The sequence below is a fragment of a genome, unplaced genomic scaffold, assembly GCF_019419815.1.
Source record: "Pyrus x bretschneideri cultivar Hongxiangsu unplaced genomic scaffold, Pyrus_bretschneideri_v1 Contig6, whole genome shotgun sequence".
NCBI lineage: Eukaryota > Viridiplantae > Streptophyta > Magnoliopsida > Rosales > Rosaceae > Pyrus > Pyrus x bretschneideri.
In genome coordinates this window covers 8262393-8286046 of record NW_025999798.1, presented here as the reverse complement: position 1 = coordinate 8286046, position 23654 = coordinate 8262393, and the positions used below count along the sequence as shown (strand labels likewise).

The following is a 23654-nucleotide window of genomic DNA, read 5'->3' as shown; positions in this document are numbered from 1 at the left end:
TTTTTTTATTTATGATTATTTGTGATGAAAATAAGAGGAAATAATAATATTATTATTATTATTTGTGATAAAAATCCAGATTCCAGAAAACGTGTAAATGGGTTGTAAAGGGTACTTGCGGGACGTGAGATTTGTTGGGTGCGTGTGCGTGTGATCTGTATCTTTGCGGTGTACAACTGTCTTGCTATAGTGCAAACAAGACCATACAACATGATTGGATTTTAAAGCAAATGAAATGTAGATGCAAAATTTTAATTTCGGCTGTGGCTGTTTTGTGGGATATTTTTTTTGGTGTGCCCGGTCGTATAATTATGTGTTACGGGATATGAGAGATATATACATATATGATTATATATAGTTATGTACAAATTTGGGTGGATGTTAATCTAAAGGTCGATACTTTGTAGAAAGTAATACAACCTTTACCGAAAAATAAATTTATTTGTTCATACCACACGATTTGACTTCATTTATTCATATAGTTAGTTATCAAGAGAACAAAAACAAACAAATAATTAGTTATAAACAATTGTTATGTATCAATGTTGAGTATCAATAACATCTCGCAATGTTGAGTATCAATAACAGCTCTTTCATATGCCAAATATTGAAACTAGAACAAACACTTGGAAGATATGGCTTCAATGCTACGTAGCACTAATTGGTGTTTTAGCTGTTAAATTTAATTTTCATAACAGTTAGATATCATATTTTCAACATTTTTTTAGACAAATTATAATGTTAGTGGGTTAAACTCTTATTTTTAATATTAATCATTCATTATCCGTCCAATCCAATGCACTATTGAAGAAAAATTGTGTCACGTAATAAAAACGAAAATTGTTATTGTCCAAGCGTTATTCGTATGGTGCTGGGGTTTGCCTAGGGCCACAAATCCAGCGCATTCTTATTGGCATTTTAATATGGTGGATGGATGGATGGATGGATAGTGATAATATAATGTAGGAATGGGAATCTCAGCGTCAATTGCCGTCCACATGCACTTGCGGAAGGTCCAGATCGGTGGATGTGAGAGCACGCAATTGAATTATGGGTTTCTTTTAAGCCTTTTTGTGACATACAACACAATCAAATCAAATCAACACCTCATATGTCTTTGTCGCATTTGCCTTCCATAAACAATCAACATTTGGGAATCTGGCAGGACCACAACATGATATTACGTTAGGGTGGAAAAGTAAAAACATGAGATTACATTATTCGTTTGGAATACCAACGAATATTGCCTCAGTAACGTACCAAATCTGGACAAGTACGAAGTTATGTGATACAGAAGAAGATGCTCTATCAATAATATTATTACTGGGGGAATGAGGTTCGAATGTCTGGCTTCTTTGAGAAGAGATGTACCATCAGATTAAGAGCTAGTCGATCGATAAACCCTCAAAATTAGACTCAGCCCCCCTCGTGCCAAGGTTTTCAATGATAAAGGGCGTCACACCAGTAAGACACATCATGAAAATATATGCGAGGAAATGAGAATCAAAAGGGCTTCCTACATTGCTGTCAGAAAATGACAATCAAATTTGGCCTTGCTTACAAATCCATGGAGTATAGATCTGCTCCGAGTGACCATCTATATAGTATGATTTGGATCCAAATGGAACAGCCAAACGAACGCTCAAAATCAGGCAGTAAACACACCCTATCGATTAAAGCAACACAACATGACATAGTTACTCCTTGCCTGAATCATGAGCTGACTTGGGCTCTATTTTTTGCTTCAACGAGGCTGAAGGAGATGGCGATCCTTCCACTCCCATCTCGGTTCTGAGGTCATTGATGCTCTGCTCCAACTCGTCGATCCTGCTGCCCATCTCATCAAGTGCATCAAGGTCAAGGAAACCAAAAACCAATTTAATCCAAACCAATGTGATCTATTTAGTTTTTGTATTTATAATCACAATAACAATAATACTGGTTCCATATATCTCATCGCAGTCAATGTACGAAAGAAATTACAAGTCCCGCGCAAAGAATAATTCAAATGTGATCAAGAAAGATATAGGTCAAACAAACATGGTTCCCACAACAATTAAAAGAACATATATAACCTTATTAATCAAGTATAAATATGACAGGTATCACCAATCACAGAGTCCACCAACTGAAGAATTTGACAGAAAAAAACGAAAGATGATTGGATTAATCATAATCTATAACATTCCTCAAGATTCTCACGTAATTTTCTCATACGCTGCCAAGCAAGCAAAACAGAAATCTAGGACAGCCAAATGGTCCAAATTCAAATGCTACCAACTTAATAATTTTGCTCTCTAATATCATATAACAAAACTAGTATAACATAATTCATAAAACCAGTGTACAATAATATAATGATCAATTTGAAATTAGCAAGCAATACAATAAGGATATTCTTTGTAATGATGGGGTCGGACATTGTCTAGAACCTGGATTGCTGCACAACTCAAAAAACATAAGTTACACAGTCCATTGGACTTCATTTCAATTACAAAACGTCCCAAAATGTATGACAAACTCACCATCTGTTGAAGAAGATTTTGGACCTGAAAAAACCAAACAAAAGAGTATAAAACTCACCATCTGGTGGCATTTCGATTGCTGTATAGAATTCAGCTATGAAACTAATACGCAAATGGAGTGACAATATTATGTAAATATATGGGCATCAAAACTACCAAGTATACATGGTAAACACCAATAATTGAGAAACCAAAAAAAATGCCCGCCTCTTAATATTGTATTATGGTTTTGTGAATAGTGGTAAAAACAACAAATCATCAAATTAACCAACTGCTAATCTCTTCATCGTTCAGTTTTAACTTTTAAATAATTTCCGTCATCATTGAAAGATTAGGATACCTAATACATAAAAGCCGCATAACCATCATCTTCAACATGCCCACCACTCATCCATATGGCCATATAGAAGTAGTACAAATTAATTTAACATATAAAGCGAAAAAACTAGAGCCGGAACTCACAAAAGCTGTCATGTCAGCAGTGCTTTGTTTCGGGTCATCTGTATCATCCTGCCAAAAAATAAATAGATAAGCTACTTCACCAAAATGTCATCAATAGTATAACTATTAGTACATACCATGGTGCTGGATTAGACAAAATATACAGTAAGTTCATATGAAAGGAACTTGGGAGGAAACCATTTTCAGTTGATAAATGTGAAGCGACTGTAGTTTAACTGACTTCTATTTTGACCCCCAAAGGCTACAACGGGCTGCACAGTATGGGCCCTTTCACCCAACTGGACATGTCACTGACATGTAAGCCCAGATCTTGCCCCCAAACATTTTATTTTTATCTCATCCAACAAGTTTACAAATGTGCCCTTGATATCTCATGTACTGAAGGGAAGATGAACGAACTTCATTCAACCTTTGTATAAGATTCCGAAATTCACCAAAGACAAATTTGTTCCAGAAACTCCAAACTCTAACAAATAATATTGAAACTTTTGCCAACAGGCATATCAATGCAATTGTCTGTAACCATAATATGGTAAAAGTACTTGCTCCACCCTTCTCTAATCTTTACATGTCAAGCTTCCACAAAGAACATGCATTACTTTCCCCATACACTATTATGCATAAGTTTGTGAATTCTGTATCGACATTGGACACTTTCAGGATGATAATCGCGTATGTCACACCACTGACCCACACCATTGCAGGGTCCTCCAGCCTTTACCCGATTCTCCTTACTAAAGTAGTAGAAGACACTACTGAGCTTCTCTCATTACTTGTACCCCCACTTAATAAGTGCTCCACTGGTTACAATTCAATGAGTACCCACAAGCTACCAAATTTACTGCAACATCGTAAATATCACACCATCAAGGAATCCCAAATTTATTTGAGTCTGATGAACTTTGGTTAGCAGCTGTAAGTACTCAAACTCCATCACAACAACTATAAACATGCTACCGAAAAGCAAGTACGGATTTTGCGAACAGCGAAAAGCAAGTAGTCAAATTCCATCACAACAACTATCACATCAGAACTACTTGACATACGAATTGAATTTCCAAATTAAAATTTCAGAAACAATGCAAATGTTTTCAAACACACACCAATTTTCTCAGTAACCAAACAGAACGCTAAATACAAAACGAAAATGACTCGCAAAATCGACAGAATTCAAACTTTCAAAATGCACCAGCACTCAGCCCATTTGATCCACTTAGTGAATAGTGATAGACCTCAATGAACAGTAATAGGCCAAATGCATCTCCACACCTACAAAATGCGCCGGTACCTAGCCCATTTAAAAATTTTAAATTTTTTTATAAAATAATAAATAAATAGAATAGTTTTAATTTCGGATAGGATTTTTAACCATCTTGTCACGCTACGTTTCATTATCCGAATGTACTACTTTGTGAATAAATTTCCACTAAGATTTTCAACCAATCCTGATGCGCCACGTGTCACTATCTGTTTACAATAATTTAGCCAAGATTTCGATAAGATTTTTAACCAATCACGTAGTGCCACGTGGCATTGTCCATAATCTCATCCTTTCTTTTTTTGTCCATATAAACCTTACATCCTTACATCCATCCTCGCACCAAATTCAATCATTCTTTTAAGCTCAGAATCCTTGTTCATCGTTTTCAAATCTTGAGTTCTGACAATGTCTTCTTCAAGGAGAGTGTATAAACAGTTTGAAGAGCAACATAAAAGATTGTTGGCGCAACAGGAGTAATTGGTCAATCTCGAGGAAGGTGGAGGTGAAGATGAGGCTTTTGCAATGGAGGAGGATGATGATGATGACCATAGAAGGCAGATAGCCTCACATTCCCGTCGTGTCATGAAAGTTGTGGGTCAGATAGCCAAACTCAGACGTGCCTCAAACTTCGATAGAAAAAGGGAAAGACAAGGTAAAGATCTCTTGGAAGATTATTTTATTCCCAACAACGTATTCCCTGATTATGTTTTTATACGTCGTTTTAGAATGCAACGAAGTTTGTTCGACAAAATCATGAGTGTTATTTGCAACCATGATCCATACTTTGTGCAAAAAGAGGATGCTTTTCACGTTCTAGGTCTTTTTCCTGAGCAAAAAATTACGGCTGCCTTGCAAATGCTTGCATATGGAGCATCTACAGATCAAGTGGATGAAATCGCGAGGATGGGAAAAACAATTGTTCTGGAGTCCCTAATGCGGTTTTGCTCTACAATTAAAGCCCTCTACACCAATGAGTACCTCTGGAAACCCACGTCAAAGGACATGCGAAGGCTTTTGAGGAAGGGTGAGATGCGAGGCTTCTTCAGATCAAGTGGATGAAATCGCGAAGATGGGAAAAACAATTGTTCTGGAGTTCCTGATGCGGTTTTGCTCTACAATTAAAGCCCTCTACACCAATGAGTACCTCTGGAAACCCACGCCAAGGGACATGCGAAGGCTTTTGAGGAAGGGTGAGATGTGAGGCTTCCCTGGCATGATTGGAAGCATCGACTGCAAGCACTGGACTTGGAAAAATTGTCCAAGTACGTGGCAAGGAGCATATGGCCACAGAAAATGAGCCAAAAGTATAATTTTGGAAGCAGTGGCTTCATTTGATACATGGATTTGGCATGCTTTTTTTGGTGTTCCAGGAGCTCAAAATGACCTAAATATCCTTGCCCAATCTCAAGTGTTCGACGAACTGCTACAAGGAAAAGCGTCGAGATGCACATATTGGGTTAATGGCCATAAATATGATGGAGCATACTACCTTGCAAACGGCATTTACCCAAGATGGTCAACGTTTGTCAAAACAGTGTCACATACACAGAGTGAAAAAGAAAAATACTTCGCAAAATGTCAAGAGGGGTGTAAGAAGGATGTGGAGCGTTATTTTGGTATCCTGCAAGCTCGTTGGGCGATTGTTAGGGCTGCTGCTAGAATGTTTGATATTGAGGCTCTTCGATCCATCATGATGACATGTATTATTCTCCATAACATGATTGGAGAAGATTAGTATGATTATGATGTTGTCGATGAATACGAGCTGGATACGATGAACAACTCAAAAACACGTATTTACTGTGCTCATGACCAGACCAAAGACCCGTGCAACACGAGTTGTTGGAATGAGATGGACGTTACAATGAATTGATCGTTTAGTGGCACACTTCTATGCAAGATTCATATTGGCACATAAGCTGCCAGAATGACTTGATTGAGCATCAATGAGGATTGCAACAAGGTGAAGATAATTAAAATGAGCTTGTGGTTGAAGAATAAAGTGTATTTTTTTAAGTTTATGTAATTTTATTTAGTGTGTTTTTTTAAGTTTATTTGGTGAGGTTATGTAAATTTAATTGGTGTTTTTTTTTAAGTTTATTTGGTGAGTGTATGTAATCTTATTTAGTGTGTTTTTTTTTTTTAAGTTTATTTGGTGAGGTTATGTGAATTTAATTGGTGTTTTTTTTTTAAGTTTATTTGATGAGTTTATGTAATCTTATTTGATGGGTTTTAAAAATAAATAAGAAATTACACAAATTACTAATAATAAATAAGTAATTACACAAAATATTAATAATAAATAAGAAATTACATCTATTAATAAAAATAAATAAGAAATTACATAAAGTACTAAAAATAAAGACGAAATTACACAAGTACTAAAAAATTAAGACGAAATTAAATAAAGTACTACAAATAAATACGAAATTATACAAAGTCTGTGGAGCTAGAATATGTGGTGCTAGGATCTTTGTTGCTAGGATTTGTGTAGCTAGAACCCCCTCGACTTGTTTCCGCATCTCTTGTACGCCTCTTTCGCACCACGTCTTTTTTTTTCTGATGTCCAAAAATATTTTGAATTTGGAGACAATCCTACTAGAGGCTTGTTCATAGTGTCATGATCTGCTTGAGCCATCCTTTATTCTCTTTTTCTCGATTAAGTGCTTCTCTAATCATCTCATTCTCTCGATTAAGTATTTCTCTTTGTCTCTCAACCGCCGCATCACGTCTCTCAGTAACTGCTAATATTGCTGCCATAACAGCAACTTTTTCCTTATCTCTATCCGCTTCCTGCACCATGTTCAGTTCACCTTGGCGAGCAAGTTCGTCCATATATTTAGTGTAGTCATTTTTGGAAGAACTACATTTTTTCTTTAATGTCTTTTTACCTTGAGGCCTGAGGGACTGACGAGTTAGTTGGGTCTCCGACACTTCTTCAGGCGTCCCTTCCGTCTCTTCAAATGTGTTGCCTTCTTGTTCGGCGATGTCTGCCTCTGGCGAACTGTGTAGACCCATGTCGTGCATGACAACTTCTGGACCGGTTGCCACAATTCTGTATCTAGGGCAATCTTTGACAATTTACCAACATTCCCATTTGTCGAATGATTTGTTGTGGTTCTTCACATTGTAGAATGCTTGTGCTTGTAGTGTTTATAAATGTGGGATAAAACAGTATTATAAAATGTGGGAGTAACACAAATAAATAAATTAAAATATTGATGCGGGTGGAATACATATAAATAAATAAAAATATCATCACCTGATCCGTTAAACTTGTCCCACTACAGATTATCGGAATCTTAAGAGATGGCGTTTTTCCAACAAGTAAGGAATGCGTTGAGTTTTTTCCAACGACCTTGAAGACCTTGACTACTTCTGCCGTCTTTTCCATGTACATCACAAAACGCTTTCGTAATTTTACTCCACATTTCTCGCTTATCCATCTCATTACCTGTAATCGGGTCATGAGTAGTGTGAACCCATCATTCACACAACGTAACATCTTCAATGAGCTTCCACATAGTCTTTTTTTTTTTTAATTTTTTATGTATTTTTAACAATTTTAATTAATTTTTTATAAATTTTAATTTAGGTAATTAATATGGACCGTTGGATTTGAAAAAGATTCAAATCCAACAGCCTATACGTTGACACGTGGCCAACGGTCATAATTCTAACCGTTGTGCCTTTTTTTTTTTAATTTATGGGGGAAAAACGTGGACTGTTGATCTCTATATTCGACGGTCCAGATTAAGCCACATCATTAGTTGTTGGATGTCAAAATTCAAAAAAAATTTACCGTTGAAAATCCAATGGCCCATAATGGGCCCCTCCCATCAGTTTGAAGTGCACCTACGCAAGTGGGCCCACCTCTGATTTCTTGTTGGCGATGCGCACCTAGTCGTGCGTGCTGCCCACGCGCCTGGAGCAAAAAAAAATTTTAAATGGCCTCTGATGTCACACCAGTGTCAGCATGACATTAGATAGGCTATCACATGGGTTTATCGATTCTAGGCCGGCCTAAGGCTTGGCTTAGGCTGGGGTAGATCAAAAACAGGGGAGGCCGGTCCATTTTTTGGGTTGGGTGCCAGCCTATGAGGCTGGGGTGGAACTGCTCTTAGGAAGGAAAGAGGTTTAAAGCAGTTGTCATGAAGGAATGAGGGAATACCCAGCGTTTCCTTCTGGTGATGAGACGTCCATGGGAAACAAGGGCGTACATCATCATTATGCTAGTTGCTGCAATGCGGGAATGGGAAAAGTTCCATCAGCAAGGCCACATTTAAAAATGTCTTGAACTGAGTTTGATTATTCAGCCTATTCAAGGTTTCTCATAGCCCAAATAATCAAGAGGGCTAATGTTGAGGCCCAAAAAATGTCATATGCAAGCCCAATTAAGTCTTGATGCCCAATTGTTATACAAGCTTAAAGTCAAGCCTAAATACATGCAAATGTGCGAAATAGAGAAATGAATATATTCACACAATCATGCCACACTACGGTAATTAAATAGTACATCTATATAAAGTATGCCATGCCCATGCATATTCGTCACACCAAGCTTTATCATGGTAACCAGTATTCACGCTAAAATAAGCCCAAGTCAAATGCCCAGGGCTTATCAAGTGAATTGTGGTGTGGATAGTTACTGAAGTTTATCGGGTCTGTATAAAGTCAAGATTATGGAAAACTTTTAATTGCTTAGGAGCCCAAAGATCCTAGCCTATAACCTTTGAAGTCCACATGGGCAAGCTTGAAATAGAATAGACTTAGTTTACCTCATTCCCTAGCAAGCCAACCAATCTAGTTAGAAAGGAACCAAACTCTAAGCCCTAAGATCACGTAAAAGGCCAACAGAGCAAGCATTTAATGAGGAAGGAGGCTAACTTTCCCTTCCTAACTCGCGCATAAGATCAACGCCTCAAAGACAAGAGACACATTACTAGAAGTAACACTTGTGGAAGGCTGACCCGGAAAGCAACACCTCGAGAAGAAGGCGCGGTGCAGGGTTCATGAGGGTAGCAACACCTAGATACTTTACACCAAAACAGAAATGGCAGAAGAACAAGGGGAAAATGGGAAGAAAGACAACCACAATTAGAGATTCCTTAGAAACCCTAGAAACGAGTGATTCACCTACAAAAGAGAGATCAAAGGGTTATAGAAGGGGATCCAAGAACACAATACAGGCCAGAGAGAGAAATAATGTTAGAAGGTGATGCACCAAGCTAGGGAAATCGCTCCCTAAGTGCAAACATCCTTGAAACCTCAAGAATCATCACCCCTGCAAGCTTAGTGTTTTCTATAACTTTTCATCTAAACATCCTAGCCATTAGGAGCCTTGTTACCATCCCAGGAAACTCAGATTATCCAACCTAGAACATCATGCATCCATGCAAACTCTCTTTCTCTCTCTCATGCTAAACTGATAAACTTATAGCTTTCACACCACGCTTCTCTTCATCAAGTCATTATAACATCCACGTACTAATGATCCCATTGCTATGAGCTTATTCTAAGCAGAGTTTGCCTATACAATGGAAGTGAACGAAAAATGTGATATTTATAGCTTTGGAGTGGTCGCATAGTCATGGGGAGGCATCCCCAAGATATGTTCTCGTCATTCTTATCAATGTCTTCTTTGTCCTCGTCATCATCGTCATCTACATTACCAGCCCATCAAATGCCGATCATGGATGCTATGGACCAACGTATATCGCCTCCAATGCATCAAGAAGCAGGGGACGTTCTCTCTCTTGTGAGGATTGCGTTTTCCTGCTTGCATCCCAGTTCGCAATCTCGTCCAACAATGAAACAAGTTTCTCAACTCCTCTCAACTCAGAAGCTAAGCCATTGCATATGATAACCTGCGGTGATTGCTTGTTCATGATCCTTTGACTGGCTGAGAATTAGAGAAAGTGGGTATTTCCTATAAATGATTTTCCCTCTGTCGAGTCTTCCCTTTAGAAGAAAGTTTGTAGACGTTTCCCTTATTGTGATTTATTTCACGCAATTGTTTGCTATGACAATATATATATATTCATGCCCTTGTCCATTGTACGTCGTAATTTAAAATTCAAAAGGATGAATTTGCTTAGGGACATCCAGTGTTCCTTGTTCGATTCAATTCACCTGTAATAATATCTCTAGTAATTATAATTCGTGTTGGGGCACAGAAATGCTTCTCAAAGAAAGGCGATCCGAAAAAGTTATGCTGATGCATGCCTATGGAGAATATTATCCGAAAGGAGTGTGCTATCCACACATCACATTTTACTTCTTACACACCCTTGTTAACTTCTATCCGTTGATTTTCTTTAATTCATTCGATCCGACGGCCAAATATTAGAAGAGTGTGTGAAAAGTAAAAGAAGGTGTGTGAATATGACATCCCTATCCGAAAATATTACCAGTGACTTTGAGGTCAGTTTAGGAATGCCTTCTCTTTTTGCAGTGGTTCAAATACTTTGACTGAATGCTTTTCATAAACTGGTAAAAGAGTTCAACGAAGGCATGCTTATCACTTTTGCTATAACTGCCATTTGTGTGAATATCACATCCCTATCCAAAAATATTACCAGTGACTTTGAAGTCAGTTTAGGAATGCCCTCTCTTTTTGCAGTGGTTCAAATACTTTGACTGAATGCTTTTCATAAACTGGTAAAAGGGTTCAACTTCAACCAAGGCATGCTTATCACTTTTGCTATAACTGCCATTTGTATGTATGTATGTATGTGACCAGTCTTTTAAAAAAAAATTCAAACACTTTTTAGAGACTAACAAATGGAAGATGTGCCAAATGTGGTACACAATTGTGTTCTCCCTAATATTACAGGTCCAATTGATAACCATTTCGTTTTCTATTTTTAATTTTAATTTTTGTGTTTGAGAAGGAAATACATGACAGTAATGTGGGATATATATAAGAGTGGAGTAACAATTGTGGGAGATGTAGAAGAAAATGTACGAGGAAAGACGTACAATATGAAAACTAAGATCTAAAAATATTTTAAATTGTTTTTCACTTTCATCTCACCTTTCCCTTGGTTATTGTCCCCATGTCCCAAGCCAAAAAAAGTAAAGCAAAATTCGAAATGGTTATGTTGTTCCTTCTTTTTTTTTTTTTTTTTTTTTTTTCCATCAAAATCCGAAATAGTTAAGAAACTCAGATTACATGATACAATGTGTTAGAGTTCATTTGGCCAAAATTTTAGCAAGATTTTTCATAGAGGGAAGAAAACAAAAATAAGCTTAGAATCTAGCCAGCTCCATTTCCAAATAATGGTTTCATCCCTAATCTTTGGGCTCGTTTGATACACATAAGGTCATCTTCAACCGAAGAATCCAAAGGGTCAGAGGTCTGAAAATAGCCCTAAAATCGTCTCTAACCGAGGATCAGGCCAAAAGTCTCGTGGGCCCCACTGGACAAAAAAGGGCCAAAGGGCCAACCGGGCGACCCAAATGAGCCAGCAAATCGGCCCCGGGGCAGGCTGGAATTCAAATGCAACGGTAAGCTATCCGTTATTTTTTATTTTTTTATTTTTACAAAATTTGTTTAAAATTTTTTATTTTTTTCCCTATACCTTCCTAAACCATTAAACATTACATAACATTAAGTAACATGAAGCAGCATTAAACAATATTAAACAATATTAAACAATATTAAATAACATTAAGTAACATGTACACCGAGTTGGGGTTGAAGTAGTTGTTCATCAGATTGGCATGCATCATTGCTCTGTTTCGTGGTTTGTAAGAGCGACCAGCAACAGATCTCTTCATAATACCATAACAATCGATTAAAAACCCGTTCCATCTTATTCATAAAAAACTCACTTCCATCATAAGTTTATTTCATCAACTTCATTTCATAATACAATAACAATCGATTAAGAACTCGTTCCATCTTATTCGTAAAAACTCACTTCAATCAAAAGTTCATTTCATCAAATTTCATTTAAGTTCAACAAGCGCAGAAAATACACAAAGACCGACTTGATCAGGCGTACCTATGAAAAATTCCGTAAGTCTTCCTCGAACCATCATAAAAGTCCATTTCAGAATTGAATAATCTTTCAATCTTGCATGTGCAATTCTTCAATCAATTAACCCAACGAACACGCTCATTTTTAAGGCCACTTAAACCATGTGAAGTGAGAAACAAATGAAAAGGACATTAAATGAAGTCATGAGAAAAACCAGCACAACACAAAAAGAAAGACTCCAAAACACAGGAGGGCATATTAGCGTTAAAAGGCTTAGTTTTGGTACCAAACAACTGAATCTCAATTTACACCCTAAGCCAATTTTCACCTTCACTTTGGTCGTATTCCATCCATTCCGTCAAATATGCTAACATGGAAGGATAATGTAGTAATTTCATCCTAGGTGGCACTTAGAGTGCCATTCTCTGTGGTGACATGGCAACAAAAATAAACCGTGTAGAATGAAATTACTAAATTACCCTTCCATGTCACCGTATTTCGACAGAATAGACAAATCCAACCAAAGTGAAGCGAAAATTGAGTTACATCATGTAAAGCGGTGATATTTTTGTTTCAAAGGAGAAAGTGGGATTAAGTTCAAGTTCCATGGGACATACCAAAAAAATAAGCCTTGTTAGAATTTGTGAGCATACCACGAATTTTTAAAAATGAAGATACAATAGGCATATAGGCATGGATTAGGGATTCAAATTACGCAAGCACTGCAGCCTTTTTTGGCTTGCTGAAGCATCACGCACTGTCGCACGGTTAGCCCCAAGTCGAATAATCTGCTCAAGTTTGAAAACGCCAACATCATGCACAACGCGTTCAAAGAACATTAAGCAGGAGCACATTTCATGGAGCAGATCACCTCCTGGAAAAGATTCGGTATGAGAAAGGTGAACCCTAGCACGAAGTAATACAGGTGAAATTTGATGGCTCTCTTCCCAGCTTTAGCAGCTTCACTACATGGTTCATGGCTACTCCATCCCTTCACCCACTTCATGCGAACCCAAACAAGATCCAGTGTTGTAAGTCTCAAGGAAATCCCAAAACAGCTCATCAGAAAGATAGAATTAATCACCAAAGCGCTCATTTCACAATCCCAAGATGTTATCTACTAAATAAGTTTCTCGGGATAATTCTTTCCTCATCCATCCTATGGATGATACAACCTTGGCCAATGGGAAGCCTCCATGTGTTGGGCAAAACCCTAACCCCATGGGCGGCCACCTCTGTGAAATCTCATCCCAAATTTCAATATTTAGTTTTTCGTATTTGGTATTTTTGCGAATTTGCTTTATGTTCGTTAATTTTTGAATTTTCGTTAATTAAAAATGTTTGCAAAGCTCGCACATAAATCAAATACTTAAAACTACTAATCGACCAACAATTTTTCAGTGTACTTGGAATATGGCCACGTGACCGTCTATATTTCACCCAAATTATAAGACATACATGTATGAATTGTGTTTCAGATAATTAACGGTTGCCTCATCAATCATATAGATATAGGCATTGATGCAGATTATAAAGGGGGTTTATTCAGCAGTGTTTTAAATATTCTGGTATTTGGCTATTCCATCAATAATTAATTGAAATTCATGTATATTAGAATGATTACAAAGTCGTTTCCCCTCGATCCATTTCAGAATTGAATTATTACTTATGCAACACGCATTGCATACTACGAAACAAGTCCATTTCAGAATTGAATGATTTTCAATCAATCATGTGTCAATTGAACATCATTCAGGTAGCAGACCTGCAGGCATCTTTGAAGAAAAAATTTGAAGACAAATTGCCAAATTGCATGTAACGTATATATATAAGAGACAAAGACTTTGACTTGGAGTAAGTTAATTTATGGAGGACTCCAAAGTCATGAAACAAAATATTAATTGGAAAGACTTTTCCATGGTCTGAACCATGGAGATGTCAATTTCTTGTGGAAAACAGAACATTCTGCAAGTCCTGTATTTTTGTTCTTCTCTCCCACCCCTTTTTCTTTGTGCAGGTCGAATTAATTTGAATAGCTAGTGAAAGGATTATGATAAGCCCTAGAAGTAGACTATAATATGTACACAAAATTGAACAGAGAGGCCATGAGATCTTTATCTTTTCATGCAATCCTGCTGGAAGTGTCATTGCGATAAACCTTACCAATTCCAGTACACAAGGTACGCTGCACGGAATTTCATTCTTGTCCTTCCCCAATCTTGAATACCTCAACCTTACCCTTCTCTATCTCTACAAAAATCTCTTATTGAGCTCGGTTTGGATCAGAATCACTCAATGGTTGACAGCACGCTTCAATTGCTATTTGTAATCACATTCACCTTTTTAGCAGCACTTTACATTCTTGCTGCTATCTGTACAATAATTGTCTTCGTAGTGAAAAGAAAGAAGAAGCATCAGGATAAAGGAGAAAAAAGCATGCATAAAGAAGTATCGTTTTCAGTTTTGAATTTTGATGGAAAATCAATGTATGAGGAAATCACAAGGGTGACAGAAGACTTTGATTCCATATATTGCATCGGAAGTGGAGGACAAGGAAGCGTATACAAAGCAAAGTTGTCATCTACCGTCACAGTGGCTGTGAAGAAACTCCATCAATTGTGGGATGGCGAGAAGAACTTGGAGGAGGGATTCTTGAATGAAATAAGAGCACTGACAGAGATAAGACACCGGAACATTGTGAAGCTTTATGGTTTTTGTTTGCACCACCGGCACTCGTTCTTGGTGTGCGAGTTTCTTGAAAGAGGTAGCTTGGCTAAAATTTTGAGCAAAGATGAAGAAGCTAAAGAAGTGGGATGGAGAAAAAGGGTGAATATTGTTAACGGTGTAGCTCATGCCTTGGCATATATGCACCACGGCGTTGTGCAACCAATTGTTCACCGGGATATATCAAGCAAGAACATTTTGTTGGATTTTGAATATGAGACCGTTGTTTCAGACTTTGGCACTACTAAGTTTTTGAATCGAGACTCAACTAATTGGACTGCCGTTGCAGGCACGTATGGATATATTGCACCAGGTAAAATTGTTCTTTGTTCTATATATTATTTTGTTTTTTCTTTTAGACCAATGATTTTGACATCTTGCATAAATTTCTTAATTTATTCTGGGATAACTTTGCTCTGAATACTATTCATTTTCGTCCATAGGCAGGAGTTACATTTTGATTTGGAATAGAACTTTGTGATTATGTACAAGATAATCTGGTTGTTACTGGTGATCTAGAATCTGCTTGCTTTATATTAAGATTAAATTAGTGATCAAAATAAATTTCTCCTCCATTTTTCTTCATGATGACAAAATGTTCTAGACATCGAAGTCTTATATTGTTTATTATATACCCATACCAATTATCCCACTGCTATGAGCTTATTTTGAACAGAGCTTGCATATACAATGGAAGTAAATGAGAAATGCGATGTTTATAGCTTTGGAGTGGTCACATTTGAAATAATTATGGGAAGGCATCCCGGAGATTTTTTCTCATCATTCTCAACAATGCCTTATTCGTTCTCGTCATCATCATCTGCATTACCAACCCATCAAATGCCAATTGTGGATGTTCTGGACCAACGCATTTCGCCTCCAACGCATCAAGAAGCAAGGGAAGTTCTCTCTCTTGTGAAGATTGCGTTTTCATGCTTGCATCCCAGTCCGCAATCTCGTCCAACAATGAAACAAGTTTCTCAACTCCTCTCAACTCAGAAGCTGCATTTGTCAAAGCCATTACGTATGATAACCTGCGGCGAATTGCTTGCTCTGGATCCTTTAACTGCATGAGAATCAAAGAAAGTGGGTATTTCCTATAAATAAGTTTTCCCTACACCGAGTCTTCCTTTTAGAAGAAAGTTTCTTTGTAGATGTTTCTGTTATTGTAATTTATTTCATGCACTTGTTTGCTATGGCTCTATGTACTTTTACGTACTTGTTTGCATGATTTAAAATTTTAGATACTCTATGCATGTTCTGACAAAGAGCACCCAAATTGCATTGCCAATCTAATTGAACCTGTTGTCATTAGATGATGAATAAATCTCAATATCGGATGATTCGAGTTAGCCTGATTGAGTTGTGCGCTGGAATTTCGAAGACACGGCGATATGTAAAGTTGAAGCAAGTAAAAATCTGGAGAAGTATGCTGAAGGAAACAAAAAGAATACCAGTCATTACATTAATAATTGGTAGACTAGTAGTACATATACATGCTTTTCCATGTTCATGTACAAAACATTAAGCAAGAGCACATTTCATGGAGCAGATCACCTCCTAGAAAAGATTCGGCATGGGAAAGGTGAACCCCAGCATGAAGTAACTCGGGTGAAATTTGATGGCTCTCTTCCCAGCTTTAGCAGCTTCACTACATGGTTCATGGCTGCTCTATCCCTTCACCCACTTCACGCGAACCCAAACAAGATCCCGTGTTGCAAGTCTCAAGGAAATCCCAAAACAGCTCATCAGAAAGATAGAATTAATCACCAAAGCGCTCATTTCACAATCCCAAGATGTTATCTCCTAAATAAGTATCTCGGGATAATTCTTTCCTCATCCATCCTATGGATGATACAACCTTGGCCAATGGGAAGCCTCCATGTGTTGGGCAAAACCCTAACCCCATGGTTGGCCACCTTTGTGAAATCTCATCCCGGATTTCAGTATTTAGTTTTTCGTATTTGGTATTTATGCGAATTTGTTTTATGTTCGTTAATTTTAGAATTTTAGTTAATTAACAATGTTTGCAAAGCTCGCACATAAATCAATGATCTACCAACAATTTTCCAGTGTACTTAGAATATGACCACGTGACTGTCTATATTTCACCCAAATTATAAGACGTACATGTATGAACTGTGTTTCAGATAATTAACGGTTGCCTCATCGGTCATATAGATATAGGCATTGGTGCATAGTATAAAGGGGATACAGCACTTTTTGGGGTTGGGGGAGAGAATTACTACTTCTGTGGTTATTGAAATTGGGTATGATTATACCATTTCTTACAGGTCTGGATCTCTCATTACTTGTAACCCCACTTAATAAGTGCTCCTCTAGTTACAATTCAATGAGTACCCACCAAGCTACCAAATTTACTGCAACACCGTAAATATCACACCATCAAGGAATTCCAAAATTATTTGAGTCTGATGAACTTTAGTTAGAGCTGTAAGTACTCAAATTCCATCACAACAACTATAAACATGCTAACGAAAACAAGTAGGGATTTGGCGAACGAAAAGCAAGTACTCAAATTCCATCACAACAACTATCACATCAGAACTACTTGCCATACGAATTGAATTTCCAAACTAAAATTGCAGAAACAATGCAAATGTTTTCACACACACACACACCAATTTTCTCAGCAACCAAACAGAACGCTAAATACAAAACGAAAATGGCTCGCAAAATCGATAGAATTCAAACTTTTTCAAAGCAGCAAAACAGTACGAGATTGGTAAAATAGAAATATACGGCATAAAATAACAGATCGGAGTCCATTAGCAACGCATTTACCGATGAAAGTGAGTGAAATTTTCGAAACCCTAATGAAATCAGTGTACATGAGATCAAATAAGTGAAAATTACAGAATGCATTGACGAGTAAAAGGGAAATTACCATGTTCGAAGTCTCTGTGGGGAATGTTTTGGAGACCCTCGGTTGTGCAGTGCAGTGAGTACAGGGAGCGGAGAAAGGCGTATACGTAGTACTTGGTTGGAAGGAGGGGAATTGGTATAAAAGCTGCCAATTACCAATTTGTCCCTATTGCTTCTTGGAATTTTTTTTTTTTTTTTTAACAAACGAGATTATCAACAATAGAAGGATGGGATGAGATTAGCCTCACAATGGATTAGTAATAACGTAGTTCAAATTCACCTTTCAGCAAGAAACAAACTTAAAACATCTTACTTATAAGTGAAGATGAAGACCGCTATATCATAATACTAAGTGGCAATTACTTATTGGAATAAAATTACCTTCTTTTTTTACTTAACGGACAAATTTTACTCTCTTGTCCTTTTATTAAGTTATTTTTTTCTTATACAAATGGATGTACTTTGAGGTGCTTCACGAACAAGGGAAGCACATGTCAAGTACCTTTTTTTTCTAAAAAAAACATTTCTACGAACTAGAGGTGCTTTTTAAATTCTTTTACCAAATGTTGTCAAAAGCCCTTATGACTGCTAAATAACATTTTCTTCTTTTATAGAGTTTGTCACGTGGAGAGTAATTTATATGGCACGATGTGCTACTGCCGCGTATTTTGTGCAAATTATACAAGGACACATAAAGAGAAAGCAACACATGTCTTTCTATTTTAGGTACATAACACCACTGTGAAAATGTATCAGTGTCATATAAATCATTATTGTCAAAACAATACTTAGGAAGCAGAAATTGAACACAAACTCTACGTCACCGGAATAAATTTTATTGAGCACTTGAACTACATAAGTCCCTTCCATATTTTTTTTAATGGTTAATTTGCCAAAAAGAAAAGAAAGCAATTTCGCATACCAAGCCACATTCTAAGAAAAAAAACCCAAAATTTGCTCCATTAACGTTCATTACTTTTGGTCCCGATATTATCATCATTTAAACCTTGTGTCTTTTTGGTAACATCCGATCCCCTTCTCGCCCACAATTTTCTTGCCATCCATTGCTTCCAATCCCCTCCTCCACCACCGATTCAACAATGTCCAATCCATCCCCCCACCATCACCACCAAACAATACACCAAAAACTCCAAAGCCAAAAGAGCTCTCCGGTCTCTATCCATCGGGATTGCAATCCCCCTCTCCTTAACCACAATCACAATTCTCCTTTTTTGCTCAGGCTCCAAGTACAAGGCCTTGGCCAAACCCTTTTGGCTTCCACAACTTAGGCCATATCTAACCAAAAGAGTTAAATATAACCCCGTTTAGAATTATACTCTCCCCAAAAAATTATCTTTAAATGAGCAGTGTCAGACTATACTCATATATCATCTCCAATCGAAGTGACTAAACATAACCCCTCAATAATTTATTAGTTTTAAGTTTATACTTTAAATTTATTGGTTAATTTAGTTAAACTACCATTAAGTGTTTTCAAATCTAATCGTTGAATTTGAATCAAATATTGCAACTAAAGAGTTGAGCTCCAAAAAAAGGGCTAAGCAAAGGGTTACATTTGGCCAGCTTGACGCCTCTTGGGCCAAATAATAGTCTAGTGGGCTTCATACAATTATAGCCTAGTCATTGGTTGGAGATAAGTGTGACATCCTACATCGCCCAGGGGAGTGATCCTTAAATGTATATTTTCATCCCTACCTAGCACGAGGCCTTTTGGGAGCTCACTGGCTTCGGGTTCCGTAGGAACTCCGAAGTTAAGCGAGAATAGGGCTAGAGCAATCTCATGATGGGTGACCCACTGGGAAGTTGCTCGTGAGTTCCCAAAAACAAAACTGTGAGGGAATGGTAAGCCCAAAGCGGACAATATCGTGTTACGGTGGTGGAGCAGGCCGGGGAAGTCGTCCCGCCCGGGCCAGGATGTGACAAATTGGTATCAGAGCCTAACCCTGACCGCGTGTGTGCCGACGAGGACGTCGGGCCCCTAAGGGGGGTGGATTGTGACATCCCACATTGCCCAGGGGAGTGATCCTTAAATGTATATTCTCATCCCTACCTAGCACGAGGCCTTTTGGGAGCTCACTGGCTTCGGGTTCCGTAGGAACTCCTAAGTTAAGCGAGAAGAGGGCTAGAGCAATCCCATGATGGGTGACCCACTGGGAAGTTGCTCGTGAATTCCCAAAAACAAAACCGTGAGGGAATGGTAAGCCCAAAGCGGACAATATCGTGTTACGGTGGTGGAGCGGGCTCGGGAAATCGTCCCGCCCAGGCCGGGATGTGACATAAGTTTTTGGGCAAATCAGACCATTTTTTAGCTTTTGGACCTTTAGGCCACCTCAACTGAAAGGGCTACGTTTAGGCCCCGTCTAAATTATAGCCCTGCAAGAAATTATTTTTTAATGAATAATGCTAGACCATATCTATATTATATACACAATCTCCATCCGAATGGACTATTTCTTAGGCCCCTCAATAATTTATTATTTAAGTTTGTTCTTTAATTTTATCGGTTAATTGAATTAAACTATCATATTGAAATAAGTTTTCCAGACATATTTTGAGGGTCACTTGTCGCTAAATGTTGTTTTAAGTTTCATGTTATTAAATATTTTAATTTTACTTGTATGTTAACAAACTTAGACATGAAAATGAGGTAATATAGTATGGAAATGTGAAAATGATGTGAGAAATGGTGTAGAAATGACTTAGGTATTTATAGGAAAAAATTAGAATCTTTAATTTTTTTTCTTTTCTTTAAAAAAAATAATAAATAGGCTACATGACGTCAACTAGCAGCATAGCTGGGGCTAACTTTCAAGGCTGGCTGGCTATGTGATGAGTTTTGTGTCAAAACGGGCTATGTTTTGGCCTATAGCCCTTTGGCTGGCTCGGTTGGAGATGGAGCCCTCACCATTGGAGATGGCCCTAGGCTCATACATTTAGTGCAACCCTACTGTTGCTTATTGCCTTGGGAACAGGCAACCCAATCCACTCCTCCCCCTTCCCAAAACACTCCAGTCCATTCAGACAATTAGACTCAAGCTGACGTCATCATGATATCAGCCACAATTTAAATTATTAAAAATTATAAATAACATTAAAAAATTATAAAAAAGCTACTTAAAAATATAAAAAATCATAAATTTTTTTTCCATAAATACCTAACCACTTCCACTTTACACTACATTCCAATATTTTCAAATACTTTCAAACAATCTTTTATTATTATCTGAAATTAAAAATAAAACTATCTTTTATTATTTTATAAATACGAATTGATTGAGCTATTGGGGTTGAGATGCATTTTGATAATTATTATTTATTTAAAGGGATTGAGTTGCTTATTGTCCACAGAGGCTTTACTACACTAAAAGTGCCCTTAGCCTCACTTCTCTTCATTCCTCGTTGGACTATCAGCATGGCTTGTTTGGGCCGACGGTGGATTCCATGAACAGCCCAATGCATATGTCCACTGCATTACTCAAATATCATTGAACATTTTGTGGGATCCTCTTGTGCGCCGGACCGGGGCTACTTGGATTGGACGATTCCTTTGGTGCATTTTGGAGGTCTTTTCGCCTGCTACAAAGTCCTTTCGACGTGTGAATGCGTTTGCCAAGGATCTTGTAGAACCATGTTTGACTTGGGTGGCATATTTTGCCCTTGTTACTTGCAAGCTTTTGCGTCTTGGATTTTGAAATGCACACAAACTAATTATTCATGCCTTCATGGTTAGGTTTAGGATTTTAGGGCTAGAGGCACGGGGATGAATGAAACTAGCAATCGCCCTGGGGAACAAATCTTGTCCAAAATCGGCATATTTAAGAAAGCTAGTCGCATAATTTTTCGCATGCAAGTTAGGCGACTAGGTTTTTTAAATACAAGTTGTATACAACAATTGTATGTAATAATTTCTCCAACCTAGGAGGTGTAAAACAACACATATACAATTTTTTACTTGTTTATATATTTTTATTTTAGTCACACAACAAAAGTATGAACATTTTTTTTAACAAAAAATGGTGATATGGAGTATACAATACTCCATGTTTTTAATTAGCCATTAGCCTTTATTAGAACATGTAATCAGTTTTTTTACCATATATTTTTTATATGAAATTATCAATGTTGTAATACTTTTGGATGAAAATTAAAAGGAGTTTATGAGTGATGTGACCAAACTCATATGCTCAATTCCTTCTCTTGTAAGATATGTTATGGGATGTGCTTTCCAAACATTATTTTAACTTCTCACACACTCTTTGTTAATTTTTGTCTTTTGGTCTTTTTCAAATATCTGATCCGATAGCTGAAAATTAAAAGAGTGTATGAGAAGTAAAAAGGGACGTGCAAATATCACACTCCAAATGGTATAATAAAGTTAGAATGGTGTGTGGGTACCCTCATATGGAGAGCAACTTATATGAAACTAGAAATTTACAATCACGTAGCGTTCTCATTCAGTAATACATTATCATGCATGTGAAAAAAAACTTGCACATAACTCGTTTCATGCAAATCTTTCTCCCTCATATGTGCTTTCTACATCCAAATGCCAAAGATTTCCAATGAGATAAAGACATGAATTGACTAAAGAAGATTAGTGAATAGAAAAGATGATTAAAGAAGATTAATCCATATATTAATAAAGTGCAAAAAGAAACTTGGACTATTATTTATATTAATTATCTAGGTTAGAAAGTAATTGGAGTCGCGTAGTGCTTGCCAGTTATTGCCACATGTAGATATCGCACACGCTATCAGTCAAAACTCCGTTTTGTTTTTGGGACAGCCCAGCAAAACGGAATTTCTTAGAACGTCAAAACTCCAATCACATGTGCTATGAGTCAAAACTTCGTTTGGTTTTCGAAACAGCCCAGCACATGATATCAGTTAAAACTCCATTTTGTTTGTTGAAGAAGCCGTCACATTAGGTGTTAACTCCTCGCCTCGTGGCCAGTTAAATTGGAATTGGCTGTTAGAACGTCACACGCGGACACAGACAGATCCACGTGACTTGATTAATCTGTCTAAAGCGGCACACAAACACAACACGTGCTTTTGGTTTTCTTCACTTAATTTGGAGTTTGATTTGCTTGCTGTGAGCCTGTGAAACTGTGAAGTGAAGCCTCTCATGATCTCTACGTAAACAAAAGTGGCCTCGTGAACATGATCTCTCTAGCTGAGTCTCGTTTTCGTAGTCACATAGTGAATTGGTGATCATGACAACATTTCTTGAGGCCTCGTGATTTTGCTTGACTTTCTTGTTTTTGTACGTATGATTGTTAAAATACGAATATTGTTTCCTAGTTTAGTGAATTTTATAGAATTCAAATATTCATGTTTACGAGAATTACTTACATAAAATATGTGAATCAGCATCGTGTTGTACAAGTGGCTCATAACGCTATAGTGGAGGAAAAAAATACATATCAACAAAACATTGTACATGCATCATTCAACTTATTATGAAAATTTCGCCGATTTAATTTTTTTTGGTAATATGTGTAGTATGATGAAAAAATGAAAATTATTAGGAAAAAAGGGCATCGATGAGGACATCCTGGTGCATGAGCATAATTGTAATGGGTTGAATAGTTAATTATTAAAAAAATAAAAAAACAGAGAATTAGTGAGAATACATGCATCATGGCATGAACATGATTGTTTCAACCACTGTAATAAAATGTCGTTTGCAGTTAATACAAAAATTACTTTTATCATACAATTAAGAACTGCACCAAAAGTGGGAGTGCAAATAATTGTTTAGATTTGAAACAACTCATGAAATCTCAA

General features: G+C 37.2%; 2 protein-coding genes across 3 annotated transcripts; one reads left to right on the top strand and one right to left on the bottom strand.

Annotated features, from left to right (window-relative positions):
- Positions 1-1497: 1497 nt before the first annotated feature.
- Positions 1498-17962, bottom strand: LOC103943650 (heat shock factor-binding protein). Its single transcript, XM_048572018.1, is given in 5 exon segments — positions 1498-1846; positions 2398-2440; positions 2526-2549; positions 2988-3035; positions 17866-17962. Coding segments are annotated over 5 exon segments (267 nt in total). The 5' UTR covers positions 17869-17962; the 3' UTR covers positions 1498-1697.
- LOC103943651 (MDIS1-interacting receptor like kinase 2-like) lies at positions 14139-16680 on the top strand. 2 transcript variants are annotated; one of them, XM_018646570.2, is made up of 3 exons: positions 14139-15270; positions 15634-16043; positions 16273-16680. In XM_018646570.2, exons 1-2 carry the CDS (start codon positions 14529-14531, stop codon positions 16029-16031), a joined length of 1140 nt encoding a protein of 379 aa, XP_018502086.2. In that variant the 5' UTR covers positions 14139-14528; the 3' UTR covers positions 16032-16043; positions 16273-16680. The 2 variants fall into 2 exon arrangements, with proteins under 2 accessions (XP_018502086.2, XP_048427974.1); XM_048572017.1 differs by lacking the exon at positions 16273-16680 and having other exon boundaries at positions 14140-15270; positions 15634-16236.
- Positions 17963-23654: the final 5692 nt, after the last annotated feature.